We start from the raw sequence: 23,225 nt of genomic DNA, 5'->3' as shown, positions 1-23,225 counted from the left end.
GGGTGATAGAGCAATATATCGCCCAGAATCGCTATGAGGGGCTAATCATGATGGTGGTTTCACTCAGCAATATATCACTGGTGAAACCGTCGCCACTCATGAGTCCCTCCAGCACCCAGTGCAGAGGGAGAAACAGGCTGCATTGGTGAGGCTGCATACAGCGTGTTCCTTCCTCCGTGTCTTTAAAATGCTTGGTTGAGGAGAGCACAGCTGCCCTCACCTCATCCAAGCAGTTTTATGGAGCTCTAGACTTGCCACTGGCTCGCTGGCAAAGGAGCCCTGCTAACGGAGGCTGTCAGGCTCCATTGCAGGGCTCCCTCCATCTTGGGGAGTGGTCTGGCTTGCTCAGCTGTCGGGCGGGATCCTCCCCGCCCCAGCTGAGCAGCGGGCTTGGGCATTGGCCCTGACCTGCAAGGCAGTGGGGTGAAAGGGTCCCAGCTCCCACGGTGAGAGCTGTGGCAGTTTCACCCAGCAACTCAAGGGCCAGGACCAACGCAGCTTTTTTCAACATAATGGTATATCGCCAAACCACAATGTTTGGCTGGTGATACACTGCGATGTTGAAAACCTAATATCGTCCAGCCCTGCTCTTGGCTTGCATTAAAAAGTGCTTGTAACCGGGGGCATTTTCTCTTATCGAGCTGATTCTTACTCATTTAAAGTAACAGCACGTGAGCCATTGGGAATTTAAAAGTGGGGACCCTAGAGGCAAGTGACTGCCAACTAAAATAGCCGGTTTATTGAGAGAGGAGTGATGGCATACTGTCTTCTGTGGTCCTTTGAGAAACAAAGGACCAGATCTCTAGGAGGATTCCACTCACCCCCTTGATGGTTGCCAACGTAGGACTCCCAATACATTCCTCCATCTTTCTGTCTGATGGATGATGTGCAATTCTTGTACTCTGTTTGCTACCCTTGGTGGTGTGTTGGTGCAGTGATCTTCTGTTTTCTGTCTATTTGTCCTTACGTCAGACTTCCCAGAACTTTCGCCTTTATGCATTCTGTGATGAAATGTTTTCTTAAGATTTGAACCATAATTGGGAAACGAAGTCAAGCGGGTTCTTTCACTGGAGGAAGGGGGATGACCCGACCCTCCCTTGCCATATTTCCTTTCCCCAAACCCACTCATCATAAACAGAGTTCTTCCAGCAACAGGATCCACAGGGTGCCTCCTTGAGCAGTAGGTTCGCAGGAAAAGTTTGGACGGGGTTAGGAAAGAGACACTGCAGCTCTAAATCATAGCTATAACCCACCCTGCCTCCTTGCATACCAAACAAGCTGTTCTGGCAAATGCAAATCTTAAAACTTGGGCTTGCGTTCAAAACCCTCAGCATGCATCAGAGGCTGTAGTATAATTTGAGGAATGCTTGTGTGTTTCGTCATCTGGCAAGCAATGCATGAGAAGATTCGCTCCCGGCCAAGTCTGTGGAGGACACATGTTGGTAGGGTTGTGGGTCAGTGTGCCCTCATGGCTAAAGCTTCTGAGACAAGTTCATGTGCTGTAAATGGCTGAGGAATTGGGTGTTTCAGCACGTGTCAATATCTATCCTAAGGAGAAAATTCCAAAGGAAGGTCCATCTGCTTATATTCTTCGAATTCCTGGAACAGGCATGAATAACCAGTGACGGCTCTCTAGGTGTTGCTGGACTCTCCTCATTACCTGGCCATTGGCCACGTCAGCTGGAGCTGATGGAAGTCTTGCAATAGCTGGAGGAGTCCACAGGTCCCCCACCCCTCTTTCCTCTTCCGGAGTAAGGGGCAGCTGTTTAAATTGAAGCTTGCCCTCAACTCCTATACCACATTTCTGACATGATGGTCCACATGTGTTTCCCAGCTTTGAAAAAAGTCACTTAAAAGTCTCCTCCCACAGTGTATTCAGTATAGAGCTTTCACAGTCTTAAATCTGATAATGAATAGCAGCATTGGTTTCTCGCTCATATAAAATACCAAAGTGGCTTGCAGAAGAAATTCTAACATCAACCTGGAAACTTTTAACAGGAAGAGTTCCTTTATCTCCTTCCCAGAATAGTCTAGTCTTTCTTTTCTGTTCCTTTGCGTAGGAAGATCACTGCCAGGTTGTTCTAAATTGGTTTCTAACATTGTGTTTTTATGCGGAATCCTGCCCTGGGATCATCGGGTGAAGGCGGTCAATAAATAAATAAAAATATAAGACTAAATATTAGGGTGGGGTGCCTTCTTTTTCTAGAGCTCCATAACTGGGGGAAAACATTGTACCAGCATGAGCAGTGGAGGAAGATGGGTTTTTCAGTAGCTCATAGGCAGACATAGGAATCAGGTGGTAGATCCACCTAGCTGTTTCCTAAAAAGAGACATGGCAGTGAGGTGAGCATCTGACATGCTTATTTGATCATAGGCCAACTGAGAGGCACCACACGAGTTGCAGAAATGGGTGTGCTTTGAGCACACCATATTGAAGAGTGAGGGGATTGAGGGTGGCTGTGGATTCTGCCCTGTATGTCTGCAGGGATATGTTGCAATTACTGGATGTTCCACTTCCCAAAGAAGCTTCGTCATGGACTTGGCTTCCTTGTTTGAGGAGGGTGAAGTTGTGCCAGCTGCTGGGTGTGCCAGCTACTCCTCAGTGTGGGCAGTGGCTGTGAATGACGTGTTCTTCCACCACTGCCCAGCTTTCCTATCTCCACTCAAAGAGGAAGCATGGAGGCAGGGTGCCCAACGAGTCAAATAAATGAATAATGGGTGGGTTGGGTGTTCTTCTACCATCTGTTGTTGTGGATATTAAAGTTCCCAGTAAACACTCTTGTTTGGGTTGCTAATCCTTTGTACAAATATATATGGATGTATATGGGGAAAGACAGGGTTTCATCATTTAAAGCATTAGCTCTCTTGCTGTTTCGTATGGGTATTCAGCAAAACAGGTCAGTTAAGGGGTGCAGTATTTTTTTTAATTGGTTTTTATTAGAGATTTTCTTGCGTTACAAAACAAATAGGGAAAAGTACATATAGCACCTTCATTTTTCCATTTATAGACTTTTTCACAGCTTGTTTACAATTGGTATGAGACACTATTGTCCTAGATATCATGCAGTTTGGAGGGGGGGAAAGAGAGGGTAACATTCCTGGTCTCACTGGCTTCAGTGTGACCCTAGGATACAAAAGCCAGGCTAGCTAGCCAGAGCTGCACTGGTAATCCTCTGCAGACCCAGAGTTATGGATGGCAAGTCACACTTTAAAAATCTGCATTTCTGTCTCCAGGTGGTCCTGGCTATACAATTTGGAAAGAGATCAATGGAGAAGTTGAGAGTAGGATGGAGAAATGACCACAAACTGCAGTCTCAATGCTTCTTGTGTTTCTCCCCTTTAGAAAGAGTTGCGGCCTCGCCTCTGCCGGATGAAGAAGGGCCCCAATGGATATGGATTCAATCTCCACAGCGACAAGGCCAAGCCGGGCCAGTATGTACGAGCGGTGGATCCAGATTCACCAGCCGAAGCCTCGGGACTCCTGCCTCAAGACCGCATTATAGAGGTATACGGGGTTGGGGTGAGATGTGCACAGGCCCCAAACAAGGTCCCTTGTAGTGATGTGGAAATAGGTCACATAGCAAACAGACTGGCGGGACTGAAATCCTTGGGGTGACTTCTCACTCCTTTGTGACCTGTAACTATATGGCTCTGTTCAGGTGTAACAAACCATGGTTTGCTACAAAAGCCAACTGTGGGGGGCCACTGACTTGCATGCTTCCCTCTTACCTTCCTCCTCAGTACACAAGAGGAGATTGAAAACTTCCGCTTTGGGATAAACTACAGCTTTGTGTCATGTCCCAACTCTGAATTGTAGTTTGTTCTAACCATGGTTAGTTAAAATGGAACCAGGGTGTCAAGCGGTGGTTTTATCCTTTTTTTTGTGGATAGGCCATGGTTCCCTGGTTTCTGGGTGCTGCCAAAAACTGCAGAAGCATCTGCAGTCTTCTCCTCTCACCGGCAAAGGAGGAGTTGGGTGCATGCGAGTCAGAGGTTTGTGGTCATCATAACAATAAATGATAGTTTCTTACATCGGAACTGGGTGTGTCTCAATTTTCACGTGTGGCCATTGCAACCAGAGCTCCCGTGTCACCTTCCCTGTATAGTGGTGCGGTGGAGTTTCCTTCCATAATTGTTCAGCAAACCAAAGAGCTAATGGAGTTTCATAGGGGTTAGCAAAATTAGAGTGACCTAGCTGTTTGTGAGTTGGCTATAAATGTAGCTTGTGATCCAGGTTGAGATAGTAGCAGGGCAGCTAGTGCAGTGTTTTTCCAAATTCTCTTCTCTCCCTGCACACCCACTTTTTAAATTAAAACTAAATGCCAGCGAAAATTGAGGAGTTCAGCTCTCATCTCCCAACCTGAAAGCCATTCTGGTTTTACAGATCTGCGCACCCCTCCTCCATTTTTCCCCCACGCATGTAAGCTGGCAGTCTAACCTGCCTTAGGTATGTGTAATTCTTGTGTTTCTTTCTCAAAGGCCTTTACTTTGACATTAAGGGGGGGGGGGTTGTACAGCTACTATTCTGGGACTTCAGTGTGTGGAGAGTCATGGGCAGCAGTGTGTCAGTGTGGACTGATGCAGAAGGATTATTTTAGCATGGTACCACCACTCTTTCTCTCTTCCCTGGTAACAGGGCCCACCTGGCTGATCCAGCAGCTTCAGTTCCATGTTTCTTGCTCAGAGTCTTGTGGATTCCTAGCTGCTCTCATTTTAATTAAAGCACCACCAAACAAAACAGGTCCCTGCCCCGAGGAGCTTCCACATTTGTTTTTGTAAACCACTTGGAGCTCTGTTTTGTTTTTAGAATCAAGCGGTATATACATTTCATGAAATGAAATCTGACATGTTCTATGGGGAGGCACCAGCAAGAAGGAAGGAAGGAAGGAAGGAAGGAAGGAAGGAAGGAAGGAAGGAAGGAAGGAAGGAGTGGTCAAAAGTAACTAAGAAATTGTGCATTCAGTATTCACTCTCTCCACCAAAGAAAATGTCTCCTTCAGTATTGTTAGTATTTGGATATTGGTCGTTTTGGCTCAAATCCAAACCGACAGGCCCTTTTTTTAAGGAGCAAAGGAGAGATATTCCAAGCAGTGCAGTGGGCTGAGAATCTATTGGTGGAAAAGGGTTTTGGTGGGGTTTTTTGGATCAAGTTGTGAGACGGTGCGCCTTGAATACAAATAAGAGTTCCATCATTGGGTCGTTTCACTAAAAGGCTTGTGAACTGCTGAACTAGAGGAAGACAAATGTATTAGTTGCCCTGGCACCAATTACAGCCAGATCTTTCATGCCGGAGCCGTTCAGGGATTAGCAGAGAAGCCAGCAAAACCTCATTAAAATCAGATTTCCCTGAAGCGATTAGCACAGGATTGCACAAGCAAAGCTGCCAGGTTTGTGTGGCCAGAGATGCACACAGGCTAGATGACAGGCCTGCACACCAGGCACGTGACGTTGTGTACAAACTGACAGGGAGGCTGCCTGGAAAGCTGTTGTCTGTGTGTTGTTTGTAGAAGATTCTTCTTCCCTCTGACAAACCGGTTGCTGCTCTAAATGCCCATCTTGCTTCCTCCCTAGCCCCATTGCTGTGTCCACGGGTGAAGCCAGCATTGCGCGTTACACCAGAAGTTTGTGTGGACAGTGTTTTGGCTAGTAAATATCCATGTGGTCAGCCCCACCACCTGTTGATTGGTGACGGGCTGTTCTCCCCTCCCGTCTTATCCATTGCTACCCCAGTTAATTCTTTAGAAGTGGGAACCCTCCTGTTCTGCTCACCAGAAAACCAAAAGTGTGAGACTTGATGCTCATAAGAAGAGCACCGCAGGGTCAGGCCAACAGGGAACCAACAAGTCTAGCATCCTGTTCTCACATTGGCTAACCAATTGCCTATGGGAAGGCCTGCAAGCAGGACCTAAGCGCAGCAGCCCCTCTCCCTACTGGTGATTCCTAGGATCTGGTATTCAGAGGCTTGCTGGCTCTGACAGTGGAGGTCGGACACAATGAGGCCAAGCGCATGGGTGCCTTGGTTGTGCGACTTCTGCTTCCACCTTTCAGGTATGGTGGGGAGAGCGTTGGTGGGTTGCTTCATCACTCTGGAGGAGACCTGGGCTGGTACCTTCATGAACATGGAGGATGGAGAACAACTGCCTCTTCTTGACAGGGCTCGAACCAGTGTTAGAAACTCATATATATATAAGCTAGGTGCCTTATAAATCTAGGTTGCAGTCGCCATAACATAATGTCTATTTGCCAGGTGGTTGGACCAGGTGACTCTCGGGTTCCCTTCCAACACTACAATTCTATGATCTCAGTTACATTGCTTGACTGTAGCTTGCTCTTTCAACACATCACTTGTTCCAGTATGCAAGAAGGAGGATTGCACACAGTGGACATGGAATTGGTATTCTGGTCTCTGTGCAAATCTACTTTGTTCCTGCTGCTGCTGCTGCAACCCAGCCACCCCCTCACCGTACCTGCTGTGTCATGGCAATGTACTGGTCTCCAATGATAACAAACCAGGCTGTGGCTCTGGTTGGCTTCATGCTCTAGGTCAAAATGTTTGGAATACAACGTTTCGAATCGCATAGGAACTTCAGGCCTTGTGGTTTTGAATGATAAAATAATCTGCAGCAGACTCCTGTAGCCACATTTCCGTCTTCGTTGAACCTTCTGGTGATGGGGATAATGGCGGAGAGTTAATACAGGCCAGTGCTGAGCTTCTCCCAAGCCCCAAATATCAATGGTCCCGCCTTCGTTCCTGATTTGTATGCTACTCAAAGTGCTCAGGAAGCTCAATTGTTCTAGTGGCACCCCTTTGATCATGGAGTGGTTTGCATACTTTCTGGTTTGATAGTCCTTATCAAAAGGTTTTTAAACACTGAAGGAGTTTGTCTCCATCCTGGAATGCACAGTGTGGTCCTGCAACCCACACACCCCGGCGAAGCCCGGCGTGACTGGGTTGTACTTTTGGTATTTGCAGTTCTCAGACTGTGCCTCCAGACCGTCAGTGTTTTGCGGGAGCGATTCAAGCCCATCCTGGAAAATTAGGCTTGAGCAGTGAAAGTGGGTTAAAGTCCTCTGTCGCCTTAGTGCAAGGAATTCACTTTTTTAAAAGAGAGAGAGAGAGAGAAACCTTTTTGCAGTTAGGAAAATGAAGGCAAGTGAAAAGTTTAGAATGACCGTAACGGGAAGACGTACAAACACCATGCAACCAAATCGGGGTGAACACTTGCTGTTGTATAACATCCCCACAAACAAATCTGAACAAATATTCAATAAAGACCAGATATAGTCTAACTTCCATGTAAGCTTTGAGCAAGCAAATTGGGATGCATGCTCAATAAATGTCTTTTGGGTGAGTCCCTTGAGAGCCTATGGGGGCTCTTCCATAAAATGATGGGCAAGGTCTCCTGAAACACACGTGGGTAGGCTGACTCTTGAAGGACCTTCAAGTTGTCTCTCCATATCTCTGGTGCACTGGGGGGAGCATGGTTTGTGATGGGTAGGGTGGTGCATGGGAAGCTGTAACCCCCAAGCATGTTCTTTCTCTCTCCCCCCCCATTTGTCATGAGTGTAAGTGTGTGACCCTGTTAACCACAAGTCCAGCGCATGGCCACTCCCAGGCTTCCCCAGACAGCCCACCTACTGCTGCACATGGCCTTCAGTGTCGAGAAGGTTGCCCACTCCTGGTCTAAGGTGACAGCTTTTCTTTCCACCTACCAGAAGACCTGCTGCTTTATCTAATCTCAGAATCGCATTGCATTCCTTGCAGGTGAACGGGGTGTGCATGGAAGGCAAGCAACACTCGGACGTCGTTTCGGCCATAAGATCTGGTGGAGATGAGACTGAGCTGCTAGTGGTGGATAGCTTAGCAGACGAGTTTTTCAAGAAGTGCAATGTCATCCCTTCTGAAGCACATCTGAAAGGTGAGACACCCATTCTGGCAGGAATAGTCCTAAGGATTGGTGTGATCTAATCAGGGCTGCTCATTGTTGTTTTGGATAGCGAAATTGAGGTTTTTCAACAGAGGGGCGGGTGGCCACATGTCATTGATACTTTAGTTGAGATTCCTGCATTCCAGGGTCCCTTCCAACTCTCCAGTTCCATAGTTCTATGAATCCGGTTCTGAAACTGCAGGACCTCTGCTAAGAAAGGCCACTGATTTTTGTGCAGTTGAGAAAACCCTGCATAGCCATTGTGTGTGTATTCCTCTTTTTTAAAAGGGGAGGGGAACAATGGTTGATGGTGGAGAAGCTTTTTCCAAGAGGTGTTTCTCTGTGATTAAAGTGGCCCTCAAGCAATAATGCCACAGTAGATGGACCTAGCATGTATTAAATGCCAGCAGCTTCAGTTTGGGGTGGATTATTTCACTTAAAATCAATATTTGAATCTCCACCTTTCTGTTTAAATAAAATGTCCAGGGCATTTTATGCAGCCTTTTTTAAAAGACTAATTAAATGCGACCTGAATTAAAACACAATTACAGCAGCAGGCGGGTCAGTATGGTATTGTTCTGCAGCAAATTCAAAAGGGCTTTGTAAATGATGTCTTGGCTTGTTCCTGGGGGAAGTGTGCTGGAATAGGGGGATTCTACATTTGAAAGACTCTTCCTCTGGTCACCAGCTTCTCAGCTTCTGAAGGCGGCATTCCTGGAGAATGGCCTCAGAAGAAAGATGCTGGCATCTGGGCAGGTTCAAATGGGGACGATTGCCTTCTTGTTTGTGCCCTCTATTTGGAAGGGAAATGGGGTGGGGGAAATCTTTCATCTCTCTGCAACCTGAGAGCATTTAATTAGAGGTACAGGTGGGTGATTGAACCTGAATCTTAACGTATACCATGACTTTGTACAGGAATGATGTGCAGCTCCAGATGATGGTAGACTCCAGCTCCTTTCGCCAAATGGTCAGGGCTGATGGAGTCCAGCAAATTCTGGAGGGCGACAGGTTCCCTCATCTCTGCTATACTGCTTCAAAGTCTCAGAACAGAGAAGGCATACAAAGGCACTGTGCGCGCGCGCACACACACACACTCTCACACATATAAAACCCTCTAACCTGTTTGCAGGTCTTCAAGAGGCTAGAGATGAGGGACACGGGTGGCGCTGTGGGTTAAACCACAGAGCCTAGGGCTTGCCGATCAGAAGGTCAGCGGTTTGAATCCCCGCGACGGGGTGACGTCCCGTTGCTCAGTCCCTGCTCCTGCCAACCTAGCAGTTCGAAAGCACCTCAAAGTGCAAGTAGATAAATAGGTACCGCTCCGGCGGGAAGGTAAATGGCGTTTCCTTGCGCTGCTCTGGTTCACCACATGACCTGGAAACTGTACGCCGGCTCCCTCGGCCAATAAAGCGAGATGAGCGCCGCAACCCCAGTCGGTCACGACTGGACCTAATGCTCAGGGGTCCCTTTACCTTTACCTTTAACCTGTTTGCAGGTCTTCAAGAGGCTAGAGATGCATAGGTTTGTAACAGTGACCTTAGAATTCTTTGTTTGCGTAACTACCAAAAACTGAGCAGTTGTATAGATGGGGTCTTTCTAAGCATTATCCCTGGAAAGCATGGTGCGCTTTTGGGAAAAGGTACAGCTTGGTTTGCATGCAAAAGATCTCCGGTTCAATTTCTGACATCCCCAGATAAGGCTGGGAAATACTGCCTTGTCTGAAATTCTGGAAAGCCACAGCCCATTAGCGCAGATAATGCTAATTTAGACTGACCAATTGTCTCGCTCTGTGCTGAGAATCCAGCCTGGAGAATGTTTGCAAGGCACTGTGTATGCCTACGAACTGGGCTCTGCCCGTTATATGCTCCATTGGATCCAAGCCTGACCTCTGTGCTGCATAGGTTTCCACCTGATGGAAAGCACTTGCATGCTCAGCTGTGAAATGGACTTATTTGCAAGAGCTTGCCAAAGGCCCAGACGTGACCTTCCTTCTTGCAGTGTTACCAGCCGAGCATTCGTTATGCAACAATAGGCTCTCAAGCCTCCAGGACCTGCTGCAGGAACCCCTGTGGGGATGGGTGGGTGGGTCTGAGTGCTGCTTGAGTGATTAATTTGCGAGGTCTCCCGGGAGCCGTGCAACAAGGAAGCGGGGAGGAAGCTCTCTGGAATCTCTTAATTAATCCTATTAACCTCCCATATTTCTCACCAAAATAGCCTATTGTTGGTGCTATAGTTAGTGCTTCAGCAGGTGCACACATATATTTGTCAATGGCTCCTCGGAATAGCAGAGAATCTAGGATGGAGTGGAGAAGATGGGGAGGTCAAAAGGACAAAGAGTTCCCTCTGCTCTGTGAATCTGACATGAACTCTCTGACGGCAAGAGCTGTTCAACATTGAAATGGACTCCCTTGGAAGGTGGTGGACTCTCCTTCCTTGGAGGTTTTTAAGCAGAAGTTGGATGGACATCTGTCAGGGATTCTTTAGCTGTGATTCTTGCATTGGGACCCTTCCAACTCTATACAGTTGTACCTTGGATCCTGAACGCCTTGGAACTCGGATGCTTTGGCTTCCAAACGCTGCAAACCCAGAAGTGATTGTTCCAGTTTGCGAACGTTCTTTAGAACCTGAATGTCCAATGGGGCTTCCACAGTTTCTGATTGGCTGCAGGAGCTTCCTGCAGCCAATCAGAAGCCACACTTTGGTTTCTGAACATTTTGAAAGTCGAACAGACTTCCAGAACGGATTCCGTTTGACTTCCATGGTACGACTACAGTTCAGAATGGGCTTGTTCTGCTTTTAAAGCAGCTCTTTAGTCATCTTACTTCAGTTCTGAGTTTCCAGCCTTGTGCTCTGCAAAAACACCCACCCTGGCCATAATAAAATCCCTGTTTTTGTCATACACAGCACCCTGACTATACTGTCTGTATTTTCACCATGAACTTAAACTTTTAAATGTGGCACGTAGATTATGAGCCCCAGGAAAACCTTTCGTTTTCAGTTCTTTTGAAGCCCAGTGTTTTATCATATTTGTAGAAGGGCAGGCACCAGCTTGAGGAAATCTGAGTTTAAAGCAGAGCAGAAGAGCAGGTACAATATTAGTTAATCAATATTAACAGTAGCAGCAGGTACACAAGGTTATTCAGGGCTTGCATCACGTGGATCGTTGTTATAACACAAAGGCAATAACGGGATAATGAATAATGGGAATTATTGCAGGAAAAAGGTTTGGCAGGAGCAGTTAATTGCCGGGGTCTTGGTGATAGAGGTGTGTGACCGCAAAGACCCTAGAGTTTGTAGCGCATGTAAACTGCTCCGAGGCAAGGTTAACTTGTGCATGTGTGTCCCTTACAGAAGGGTTTGGTGGTTGTTTTTAAAGCACACTAGCTGAGCTGAGAATTGAACCTGGTGACTTGCAATCAGTTTTTTCCCTACTTCACACAACTGCATTAGCAGCTAAGCAGAGCAGTTCTATAGCTGCTGTTTGGCTCCTTTCCCTGGCTCCAGCTCCACCAGAAGTCGACAAGGATTGAACCCAGAACTTTGGGTGTACAGTACATGTCTTCTTGCACCTCCTCCCCTTGCAATGCGCCCATCTGCTTTGCTCCACCCCAAGCAAAGACACAGCAATCAGTCGGACACTGGGCTCCTGTAAACAAACTGTAGCGAGTGGGGTGACTCTTTCCCACAGCCATGTGGAAACAGCTTCCCTGTGGAGCAGTCCCACATAGCTGCCATGAGTGCTGCTGAGAATCGGTGTGATCTAGTGGCCCAGGACTGCTCGGACCAGGACTGGGGAGATCAAAAGTTCAAATTCCACTTACCCATTAAGCTCACCGGGCTACCTTGGGCCAGGCACTCCTTCACACATCCCTTTCTCTCTTGGTCTAGCCCTACCGCAAAGGGCTGTTGTGAGGATATGATAGAGCTGATACTGTGGACTGGGCTCTTTGGAGGGAAGCCAAGTTAAAAAAAGCAAAGTAGATAAGAACTCTGTGGGTAGGAGCAATTGTGTTTGCTTTCCCCACCCGGCTGCCAAACCAGCCACATGACCGGGTGGTTTGGGTGTTCATACCCACCCATACAGTGACCGGACAGGAAGTTGCCATGGGGAAAATGGGCTACCGCAGCTGTGAATAACAAGGGTCCTTCTTGGGGCTGGGCTGCTGTGAGAGAACTGGGAGACAACAGTAGCGGCTGCCTAGCTTATCTCCCTGGCTGCTGGCAGTCAGACAAGGGGTCAGGCCAGCTAGCAAAGCCCACCCTTTTGGGTTACAGAAATCCAATTAAAAGAAACAAGCGTCGCTACCAGAAGCTTTTCTTTTAGGAATTATAGGAGCAGAACTACCTAAATCGTGTAGAAATTTATTCATGTATGCTGCTACAGCAGCAAGAACGTTACTTGCCCAAAAGTAGAAAGAAGTAGAAGTCCCAGTAAAGGAAGAATGAATACAAAAAAACTTATGGAATATGCAGAAATGGCAAAACTTACCAGAACAATAAGAAATCAAGATAACAGACTTTTTATAAAAGAATGGAAATGGTTTATTGAATATTTACAGATAAATTGTAAACAGATGAAAACATTAGCAGGATTATTGTAATAACCTGCAGTTTTATAAGTGTGTGTGTGTGTGTGTGTGTAGTAGATAATTAAATGAGCAAGTTAAATGAACTTGGATATGCAGAAGATATTAAATAAGAAAAAAATGTCACTAACTGCATATCTTTGTTGTTTTTTTGTTCCCCTCCAGGTCCCTTGCCAGAACCAGTTGCCAATGGTGATGTGGAGAAGGTAAAGGTTATGCCAAGTGCATGGTTCATTGATGGTCTCTTATGTTGTGTGAAGGCCCCTTTCGACAGTACAGGTTTGCTGGGCGTGCACGTGTAAGGGAAGAAGACCAAAACTGTGTATACAGATTTTTCTGGCATCTATTCGGCTCACTGGGCCTGCGTGGGCTAAGAAGCTGCAAACTGGATGCAGCTTCCCAATGCTTGTACACCAGGGGTGTTGCACAGACTCCAGGGTAGCAGGCTCTCCTTTCAGGATAAGGTTTTTATGCTAAGATGCGAGAAACAAGATGCCTCTGGTCTCAGCCAGGGCGTTTTGCAATCAGCACCAGAACCAAGCCTGTAGGGCCTTTTGCACATGCCTGGTTTCTCTCCCCACCCCCTGCTCCGCCAAAGCATTATTTTCCAGCAATCTAACCTGGCAATAGGGATGCGGAGGGCGCTGTGGTGTAAGCCACTGAGTCTAGGGCTTGCTGGTCGGAAGGCTGGCGGTTCGAATCCCCGCGACGGGGTGAGCTCCCATTGTTTGGTCCCAGCTCCTGCCAACCTAGCAGTTTGAAAGCATGTCAAAGTGCAAGTAGATAAATAGGTACCACTCCGGCGGAAAGGTAAACGGTGTTTCCGTGCGCTGCTCTGGTTCGCCAGAAGCGGCTTAGTCATGCTGGCCACATGACCCGGAAGCTGTACGCCGGCTCCCTCAGCCTATAGAGCAAGATGAGCGTTCAACCCCAGAGTCGTCCGCGACTGGACCTAATGGTCAGGGGTACCTTTACCTTTACCTTTTAACCTGGGGATGGGGGGGGAGCTTTTCAGCTGCTCCTGCTTTTAAAACAGCTGGAAGCTAGAAACCCTTTGCTCATTTCCTGCAAGTCCCCCTTTTACGGCTCATAGCTCAGTTGTAGAGCACATGCTTTTGAATGCAAAAGTTCCCAGGTTCATGTCCAGGTAGGGCCATCAACGATTCCTTCCTGAAATCTTGGAGAGGTGCTGACTGTTGGGGTGGACAGTACTAAGCAGGATGGGCCAACATTACGAGGCGGCTTCCTAATCCTAATCTGCCTTCTGTCCATCACTGGTGGACACTGTGCATGAGACCTACGTGCAGTAAGAGCTGCTTCAGGCCCTTAGCTGCCTTCCATAGCGGAAGTATAAGCCATTCCTCCCTGATACTGCTAGGAGTGCCTTGCAGCCTGCCTTGATGCCGCCAAGCAGAGCTTGACCTCTCAGTGGAGGAGGGGAGGGCAAAGCTCTTGCAGGCATGTCGCTCAATTTCCAGGGCCTGCCTCTTGTCACAGAACAGAATGGCCCATTCTTCACCCTGTGGGTGGAATCTCTCGCAGTGGGGGCCGCTGTTTCAAAAGGCCGTGTTACTTCCAGTCTGCTTTGAAAAAACAAAACCTAATTAAACCCAGAGTGAAGAGGAAGCCTCATTAGGAACCTCAAAAGACGGGAGAGCAGGAGGCAGGGATTTCAAATATACATTAAGGGGGCCAAGTAAGGATGTTCCCAGACTAAAGCTTAAACCGGATAGAGAGATGTCATGCAACTTGTCTACCCGGTAGGTCTGAACGGCAGTTGGGAAGAAGCAGCCTGACTGCATTGCATCGTAAATAAATAAATCCTGCTTCTATGGGGTGCAGGAGGGTGTTAATTGTTTAAACATGTTTTTTGGTGCAAACTTGCAAGTATAAAGAGCTCTGAAGCACAAGTGTATCTGGCTTCCAGTACTGTGGACAACCTTTCTTCCCTGCCCATTGCAACCTTTCTCCCAGCGTGAGTCTTATGTCCTGCATGCCTGTCTGCTGGGGTGATGCAAAAATTATCGGAATCCTCATTTGAATTTAGCATCTTGCTGAAACCAGGCTGGTTTGCATATGCTGCTGAACCACAGTTTAGTGTTACAAGCACAAGGCTAGCCTACCACCGCCTGCCCTGGCTCTTATGGTCCCCTCTCCTCCATCATAGCCTTGAGGAGGCGCTCAGAAACTCTTGCTTCTATTTCTGATTTAACTGCAACTTGCTATCATTCAAACCAGGGCAAACCATGGTTCATCTAACCATGGTTAGTGAGAATAAACCAGCTTCAAACCATGGTTCATGAAGCTGGCTTTGCTTTCCATAACCATGGTTAATCTTAACTGCAGTTTAGGGTTTGGATAATACCCTAAAATGTGGTTAGACTAAAATGGAAACACTTGGAGTGGGGAGAATGTGAGGCAGGTAGAAGTGCTTAGCAGTTTGAGAATCAAGATTTAGTGTTGCATTTGACCAGAGCCATTGAACGGGGATGTCAAGCAGCAGTTCTGCCAACTGAATGCAGAGAATTTTCTCAGCCTGGGAATAAGAAGGACCTATCTGCTTCCATGCTGCCTTCAGTCACTTCTCAGTCCTGCTCATCTGGCTTTAAGCTCCCTTGCTCAACATTTAAACCAGTTTCATCTGATATCTCCAGATGTTCTTCATGCAAAAGCACTTTCCTACGCGGCTGTCATAACTTATATCTTGTCATCTCGTCTTTGCTTGGCATAAACATGAAAGGAAACCTGCTCTTCCAGCGCAGGCCGACTCAGCATCAGCTGCTAATCAGCTTTCCCTACTGGGGGGTTATTGGCACCATTCGGTGGCTGTCGATAGCTTTCTGTTTGCTGGCTTGCATGCAGCCTGTCAGTTTGCCATAGGTGAGCGTGCACCCATTTTCTCAAGAGGAAAGTAGATTTCAACCCTCAGTACCTAACTACTGCTTTTGCAGAGGATTAACACTAGGCTTCAGTTGGATCTCAAAAGATGGATTCCTAGCCACACCTTCGTGACTTTTCTTCTTCTTCAGTAGACATTGTCCAGATCGCTATCTGCCCATGGGTCTTTTCCTTTGGAGCTGGTTTCATGCAAGGGGTGCCCTTTTTATTTGCCACTTTATGAACATGGGTGTCTCAATATAGCGCTATATTGTCACAGAGACATCTCAGAAAGTGGGATGTGGAAGAGCCCACACCCCATATTTTGCATGCAGATAGGTTAGCTGTGATGTTGTCACTGAAAATTTGCTCACGAGAGCGATGGTGCAATTGCTTACACTGTTGCTTAATGGAGGTGATAAAGGCCATCTTAAAATGGTACCTGACTTGGAGCAAAACAGAAACTCCTTTATGTTGCTGCAAAGGGCCGGATTCCTTTTTTATATTCTTGCATTGACAGAGAAGCGCATGGTATTCTGCTCTGTCCCCAAGTAGTGCAAATGCTGCTGCCTTTATCAGTGTAGCTTCAAAAGCAGCCAGAAGTGTGCAGCTTTCCTTTCAGTTTAAGTCCATGTGCCTCTTGTCCTTTTTAAAAAAATAATAATGAATAAATCTCACATGGAATGTCCAGAAAGCCGCTGCTCCTTCGTTTTCTGAGAAAAAAAGCAGGACAGTTGACCAACTCTGGTGGAAACAAATACACTGAATTGCATTGTAATGATGGAAAGTAGCTGATATCTGAAAAGATATGGAGAACATTATAAGAGCCTTGCTGGATCAGACTAAAGGCCCATTCACCTAGCCCAGGGGTCAGCAAGGTTTACGTTGCCTAGACCAGTTCACTCCAGCAGAGATCACTCTGTGGGCTGGATCACACGCATGCATGAGCCTGCGTGCCCGTGATTTCCGGTGTCTGCGTCTGCGCAGACACAATTTCTGGGCCATGGAAGTGAGTCCCCACGCCGCACTGGTTTACCACAGCACACGGGGACTCACCAAGTGGGTGGCTCAGTTCAGGGGCGGCTCGTGGGCTGGTTAAACGACCCCCGTGGGCCGCTTGTGGCCCATGGGCCTTAGGTTGCCGAACTTGACCTACCCCTTCAGTCTGTTCTCTCCGTGGTCAACTAGATACCTATGGGGGAGCCCTTCCCAGCGGCAGCAGCTGTTCAGAGGCACACTGCCTCTGGCAATGGATAGGGAGTATCCTTATACCCCACCCCCCTCTTGTTAGAGAAAGAGCACAGCTGGCATTTAATCCTTCTCAGGGATAAAGAGGCTGGAGGATGCCCAGAGCAGGCTTATCAGCCTGCGGTCTGTCAACAGATTATGTGCTTAGAAGTGGGTTTCCTCATACTCCTTATTTCTCTGGTTCCCTCCAAGGAAGGGGCAGGCTGGGATAAATCAGCACTTGTTGGTCCTGGTCTCTGGTCACTGAGGAGAAGAGGCTATTTTGAGAACATTGGGTTCTCCCCAGTTTTAGGAAGAGTCTTCCCGGGCTTCTTTGGTTGGGTTCTCCTGACAGTTGTGACCCTCTGGAGAATCCTGTCGTGTGGCTTTGGAGCTTCTTCCCTAAAACCAGAGCTGCTCCCACTGCCCCTTCTCAATGCCCTGAAATATGCAACTGGTCCATTAGAGAGAGGGAGGGCCGGTTGTGATGTACCCATCAGTTCTGGGTATGTTTGAGAGGCGGTCTAGCAGACTGTCCCAGAGGCCTGAGCTGTGAAGCAGTCGTATGCAGCTGATGATGGCAGCATTCCCTAAATCATGCCAAAGGGGGTAGGAGGAGGAGGAATGTTTTCTTCTGCACAAAAATGTGTGGAACTGGCCAGAATTGGGGGGGGGGGGGAATTCAGGGAAGTGATGCAGTGAGTTCTACTTTTGGCAATTTACAAAATAAATAAATACAGCTTGTTATTTATATAGTGATTGCCCCCCTTTTTTATTTCTAATTCCTCTTCCCTTCCCTGTTGTAGGAGATTATCAGAGATGACCAGCCTGAGCCTGTCTTGGAAAGTCCTTCAAGCCCTGAGCCGGTGTCTCCTTCTCCGATTCTGAACGAACCTCACAATGAGGTATGAAAGCAGCCTGGGCACAAACGGAGGAAAGCCCAGAAATGGGGAGTCCTAAACATGTGGTACAGGCATAGAGTCCCCTCTGTTCATTGAGCATTCATCCTGATTTTGCTGCAGGGTGTTTCCATGGATCCCTCATTATTCATTTGTTCATCCCACACTTTTCAGTGCATTTCCCCATCGCTTTCCAAACTGCAAAAAGTCTGTGTGTGCTTTTAAGTGCATCCGAGGGCAGCGCAGCCCTTTAAATCCACTTTCAATACAGAAATCTTAAAGGTATGGTTTATACTTGAGTCCTGCTCACAATGTAGTTAAGAGTCCAGAGGTGCCCTTGATTCTCTACCGAGTTTTCCTTTGCCAAAGACCAGCAGAAATGATTAGAGAAGTTTCAGCTTGTCCATTAGAGAACCATTTGCAAACTTTCAGAGCTTTGCCATTCTTCCTGCTCCCCTGTGGGGCCAGTCATTTTGTGCTGTAAAAATCTAGTTTGCCTGTCAACAACAGCAATTTGCCCTGGTCTTCAGTGTTCCCATTTTCAAATGGGCAGATGCCTCAATTTCTACAAAGCAAGTAATGAATGTTTAGCGTCCCTGACTGGAACCATGTCCAGTTTTTAATTAAATGGCTGAATTATAATTCAGGCGCTCTGTATCAAATCTGCTTAAGGACAAAACTGCATATTTTGTTCGTACTTTTTTTCCTAAAGCATACTTAATGCTGCCACTTATTATTTTGAAGGGGAAAGGCTATGCAGGGCCCCAGACCAAATGAGGACCCTCATGCATTTGCTGCTTGCTCCAAAGATGCCAAACAGCTGCCAGGGAGAGCAATTCTGGGGAGGAAACGGGCAGGGCCCTGATCCAGATAAGGAGGATCGTATAAGCTTGGGGCCCTGGGTGGCTTCTCTTTCTGTTGCTGAGCGTTCCTCAGTACCAGGAAAAATATCCAAGGTGGCCACATGCATATTCACATTCATTTCACAGAAATCGCTTACAAAGTGCCTGCACGTTTTGCCCCATAACTTTCTTTTTTAGGAAGGCTAGAAGCTTTTAAGGAAAGTAAACTTTACTAAAATAAAGTATGAAAGCTCAGAGTCTGGGGCACTTGCCCAGGGACACCACTGGAAGCCTTCACAGGTGTAATGGCACCTGGAGATGCTGAGTTCACCACCCCTGCCCAAAGTTGGCCCATTGAAATAAGTGCCCTTATAAGTCCATTCACTGATTTCCACCACCACCCTCCATGATTCTCCTCTGAGTATGATTAACATTGGATATTACCCTCGATGTGACAACATTAAGCATTTTTTCTAAAGTTGGAATAGCGTATAATTTGACCCTGAAGCAATTGTGATGCTGGCTGCCTGGAAGAAATGTCAGTAATATCCAAAGGCAACATGATGACCAAATGCAACAATGCGATGTCAATATAAACTCTTTATACTTTCCGAGATTTAGAAGATTTCTGTTTTTATTTGGTTTTGCATATACTTCATATTGTTCAATGTTCTGTATAGATTATATAAAGAGTTTATATTGACATCGCATCGTTGCATTTGGTCATCGTGTTGCCTTTGGATACTACTGATATTTGTTTGCAACACAGGGATTTAATTGGAAGAAATGTCAGCCTCTCAATTTAAAAAACCAGACATGTTTCTAGTTAAAGATGTTGAATTCTGATAGCTTCCTTTATAGAAACAGATGTCCTGCCTGGCCATTTGCAAGGAACCCGAAGGGAGGGACATACTGCTGCTAATTCCAGGCAAACTAGGCTTCGTATGAACACACAAAGGCTGGTGGGTCAATAGAGTTATACACAAGGGCCTGTGTTGCAAGCCAGGCTGTGCTGGTGGTCTCTTAGGAAAGTGCCCTGGACATGGCAGATGGAGACAATGCCATTGCAGTATACATGAGGCCAGTGTATGGAGAGGGGAGGGAGAGGAAGGAGGAGCAGGGACTGATCCTGCAAAATGAACCCTGTTCATGTTAATGGGTCCAGAGACACCCTGCCTTGTTTGCTGTTGTGCAATGTTGCAGCCTCAAGTGTCGGGTTTGTGTAGGAGGGCTCTCTGTCAACAGTCGCCCGCTTCATCACTCCTCTGTTAGTTCTGTTACTGTGTGAGGCCTGTGGTTTTTAATGTTAGGGTTTTAATATGGGACAATTTGGTGAAGGGCGGTCTTCAAGCAAAGGGGTAAAAGGAGAAAACAAGAAACTAAACACTGTCCTCAGCATTCATAGGAATCAAAGTAGGTCCAGTCAAAAGTTTTGCATACGCAACACAACACACACACACACACACACACCAAGTTCCATTTAGTAATTTCAATGAGATTTAGGCATACCAAACTGCAGAGTTAAATGCAAATCCCATTGGTTTCTGTTAGGAGCTTGTGTTGAGTTGCTCTGTCTGTTGTGCAGCATAGAATCTGGGACAGGGGAGTCTTCTCTAGCCAAGCAGTGCTCAGGTAACATGTGCAGGAAGGATCAGAAGAGAAGGCAAGGCCTCTAGCAGAACTTTTCTAATCACCTTTGTTGGGTATACATCCAGTTCTTGCCCTATCTAGCCCAACAGTCTGTGAAAACAAGAAGCTTTAATTGCAACACAATGAACATAATTTAATACAGAACAAATGATCAACACTGAATTACATCAGTCCCTTCTCTGGAACAGTTCTGTGGCCTTCTCTCCCTGAGAATTCTTGTGTGACACTGAACATAACACTCCACGCACCCATCTACATTGGGCTTATATATCCTGTGACTTTTGTGAACTACATGTTTCATTGAGCGCTTGGAAGGACACCTGCAGGCCCTTAACCGGAGCAGCGGGTTAGAGGTTTTCTGGAACTTTTGCTACATCTAGGTCAAGTGAGAGAGCCAGGGTGTGTGTGTGGAAATCCACATCATTGGACAAGATTTCCTCATTGGTGACTGGAGCAGAATATGCATGGCTGGTCCACTTTTAATTCTGCCAGGCAACTGGACCTACTTATTTCAATGCACACCTTTTGTGTCTACTCCCTCCTTACTCTATCTTTTAACTAGTTGTGGCATGATACTCCTTTCTGACTTGGGTGTGTATGTGGGGGGGAAATGTGGAGACAGGGGGAGGTGCAGTTGGGATGGCTAGGACACACAGCTTTGATAATCTGATCACTATCAATTTAATTGTCATTATATTAAATACGTTGTGCTTCCACTGTTGGGAGGCAACATACCTCTGAATGCCAGTTTCTAGGAATCACAAACTGGGAGGGTGGCTGTTGCATTTAGGTCTTGCTTGTGGCCTTCACAGAGGCATTGGGTTGGCCATTGTGAGAACAGGATTATGAGCCTTGATGGGCCTCCGTTGGCCTGATCCAGCAGAGCTCTTTCTAATGCTCTTAATTTAACAACAACAACAACCCTGTTAGCAACAGTGGTAGGAAACAAGAAACTTGTGTGGAAAAAACCTTGGGTGCCTTGGCCTTGAGTTGTACGTGGAAGCTTAGGTGGGGTTCGCAGCGATTCCTCTTGGCCAACTTATTCTTGCTTTTTCTCTTTGCTGCCCAGTCACCCTTGCAGCTCAACTCTCAAGAGAAGGGAGAGAAGCACAGCTCCGTGTCCGACCCAGTTCTTGACTTGGACATCCCGCTGGCCGTAGCCAAGGAGCGAGCTCACCAAAAACGCACCAGCAAAAGGGCGCCGCAGATGGACTGGAGCAAGAAAAATGAACTCTTCAGCAACCTGTGAAGTATCCCATCCCGCAAGCCGGGAGGAGGTGGTGCAGGGGCAAGGCCCAGCCAACCTGGCCAGCTTTTTCTCCTGCCCCTCCATTTTCCCCCCCTGGAGGAGGGGGTTATTCCCCCCACCCACCCACTCCCCTCTTCCCCTCTCTTTGCCAGGGGAACAGGGGCAGGATCTTACACTGTCCTCTGTAATCTGAAGAAAAACAAAATGGCATCATGACTACTCCTGCACAATTCTGGAGAAGCAATTCTATTTTTTAAAAAAGAGAATGACGAGACACTTTTATACACTGTCTATAAATAGCTGAGTAAGTTCCATGTGAGTTTGTGGTGAGGGTTTCTGTGAGCCTGAAACTAATGTGTCCATATTGAGCCCATGGAGGGGGTGGAGGGAGAGCGTACTGTGGCCTGCTAGGTCTGAGGAGAAACATGCTGATCTTTTGTTCTCTCCCCACCCCCCCAATTCAATTGGATTTTTTGTGGGAAACACATGTTCACAATAAGGTTTTTGAGGTTGCCAGGGTTGGGGATTGAGGAGAAAAACTTGTGGTGCTTAGCCCTTCCTAAATTCAAAGTGGTATCTGAAACCAGCCACCTAAAACCAATAGCCCCATGTAGGTTCTCATCGCAGAGATACCCTGTTGGATGCTGACTTGAGCCTTTCATTAAATTTGAGTGCTTAAAACCCTAATTTTGACTTCCAGCAGCCATTGGGTGGGGGTTGTGAGCACACGTCCTCTCCTCTTCACAAGGAACCGTTTTCCTTTGACTGGAATGTCTGTCCCTGACACTCCATTTTTATTTTTATTTTTAAAAAGAATTTTCTTTAAAGCAATCAATGGTAAAATTATCTATGGGGTAAGACCCATGAACTTGTTGCACCACTTCCTGTATGTATTTCAAAGCTTTCTGATGGTAAGACGGAACCCTTGGAAACTGCTCTGACTGGAATCCTGTGGGGGGTGGTGTGATTCTTGTTTTGGCTGAGAGGGGGGAATCTTCTGGTCTAATACAGCAACTGAAAGCAGCCAGGAAATAATATCCTGTCTTCAACTCTCATTCCTGGAGATGGAGCCAATCAGGGGTTTTTTTATGATAATGCTTAATTAACAGTTTATATATAAACTGTTTCATTTTCTGGAATGTTTTCTAATTATAGCTCTCTTTCTCCTCTGTCTGTTGTGTATGTTATGGAAATTATTCCTCCTCTACGGATGTGTTTTGTTCTTGTTTTCCTTGATTGTTTGTTATGAAAAATGCAAGAGAAGAAAAAAAAAAAAGAACCCTGTTTACCAGAAGGGAAAAAGTCACCTTGATTTTGTTTGTGTGCGTGTGCTTATTTTATGTTTAAATCTTTGTAAAGTTCCAGAGCCTTGTGGGAAAGCTCAGCACAGCATGTGAGCGGTCAACCCCTACTGGCCTTCCAGCCGAGCTCTCAATTCATTACCAGGAGCTGGTTCATGTCAACAGGATGAACTCCAGTACAATAATGCCACCACCCAACCCTCCAGCAGAATCTTTATTGGTTCAACTTACGATGACCATTTGTGCAGGTCAGGGTGGAGATGAGAGTGGGGGTGTTTCTGGGAGTGGGTTGGAATTTATACCAATCTCCAAGCACAGCAATCACAATCAGCATCACCATTCTTATTTCAATTCAATTCAATCTTTATTACGGTCCAGAGACCCAACAAATCGTTACAAAGCAATACACAATTCATACAGCCTACCTCCAGGTTAAACAAGCATTTTGTTCAGAATATAGGGATCATTGGTTCATGCAACCACCGATAAAAACTTTGCCACTGCTAATGTTTTAGCGTTTGTCCGGTCTTCCAATAGGAACCTGACATAGTGAGCCTCTGATTTTCCCGGGAAAGGTACCAGCAAGGGTAGTATCAGTTCAGCCCTGGCTTGCTCATATTTTGAACAGTGCAACAAAATATGTTTTATGGAATCAATGTCTTGAGC

The 23,225-nt window shown here is 46.7% G+C and overlaps 1 protein-coding gene across 2 annotated transcripts in view; it reads left to right on the top strand.

Annotated features, from left to right (window-relative positions):
* Positions 1-22,570, top strand: part of NHERF1 (NHERF family PDZ scaffold protein 1) — a 61,447-nt gene extending 38,877 nt beyond the window's left edge. The window contains exons 2-6 of one of the 2 annotated variants that reach the window (XR_014544352.1): positions 3,344-3,505; positions 7,766-7,919; positions 12,680-15,864; positions 16,266-17,523; positions 21,079-22,570. Coding sequence is in view for 1 of the 2 variants with exons in the window: in XM_083598283.1 (XP_083454409.1) it covers positions 3,344-3,505; positions 7,766-7,919; positions 12,680-12,720; positions 17,425-17,523; positions 21,079-21,258 (636 nt within the window). In the remaining variant the exon portion in view is untranslated. The remainder of the gene's footprint in view (positions 1-3,343; positions 3,506-7,765; positions 7,920-12,679; positions 15,865-16,265; positions 17,524-21,078) is intronic. The other variant, XM_083598283.1, reaches the window with a different exon arrangement.
* The last annotated feature ends 655 nt before the right edge of the window (positions 22,571-23,225 follow it).

This window comes from Podarcis filfolensis (genome assembly GCF_964270895.1).
Source record: "Podarcis filfolensis genome assembly, chromosome: 2".
Classification (NCBI taxonomy): domain Eukaryota; kingdom Metazoa; phylum Chordata; class Lepidosauria; order Squamata; family Lacertidae; genus Podarcis; species Podarcis filfolensis.
Note: the sequence above shows the minus strand (reverse complement) of the source record. Positions and strands in the feature narration are given on the sequence as shown.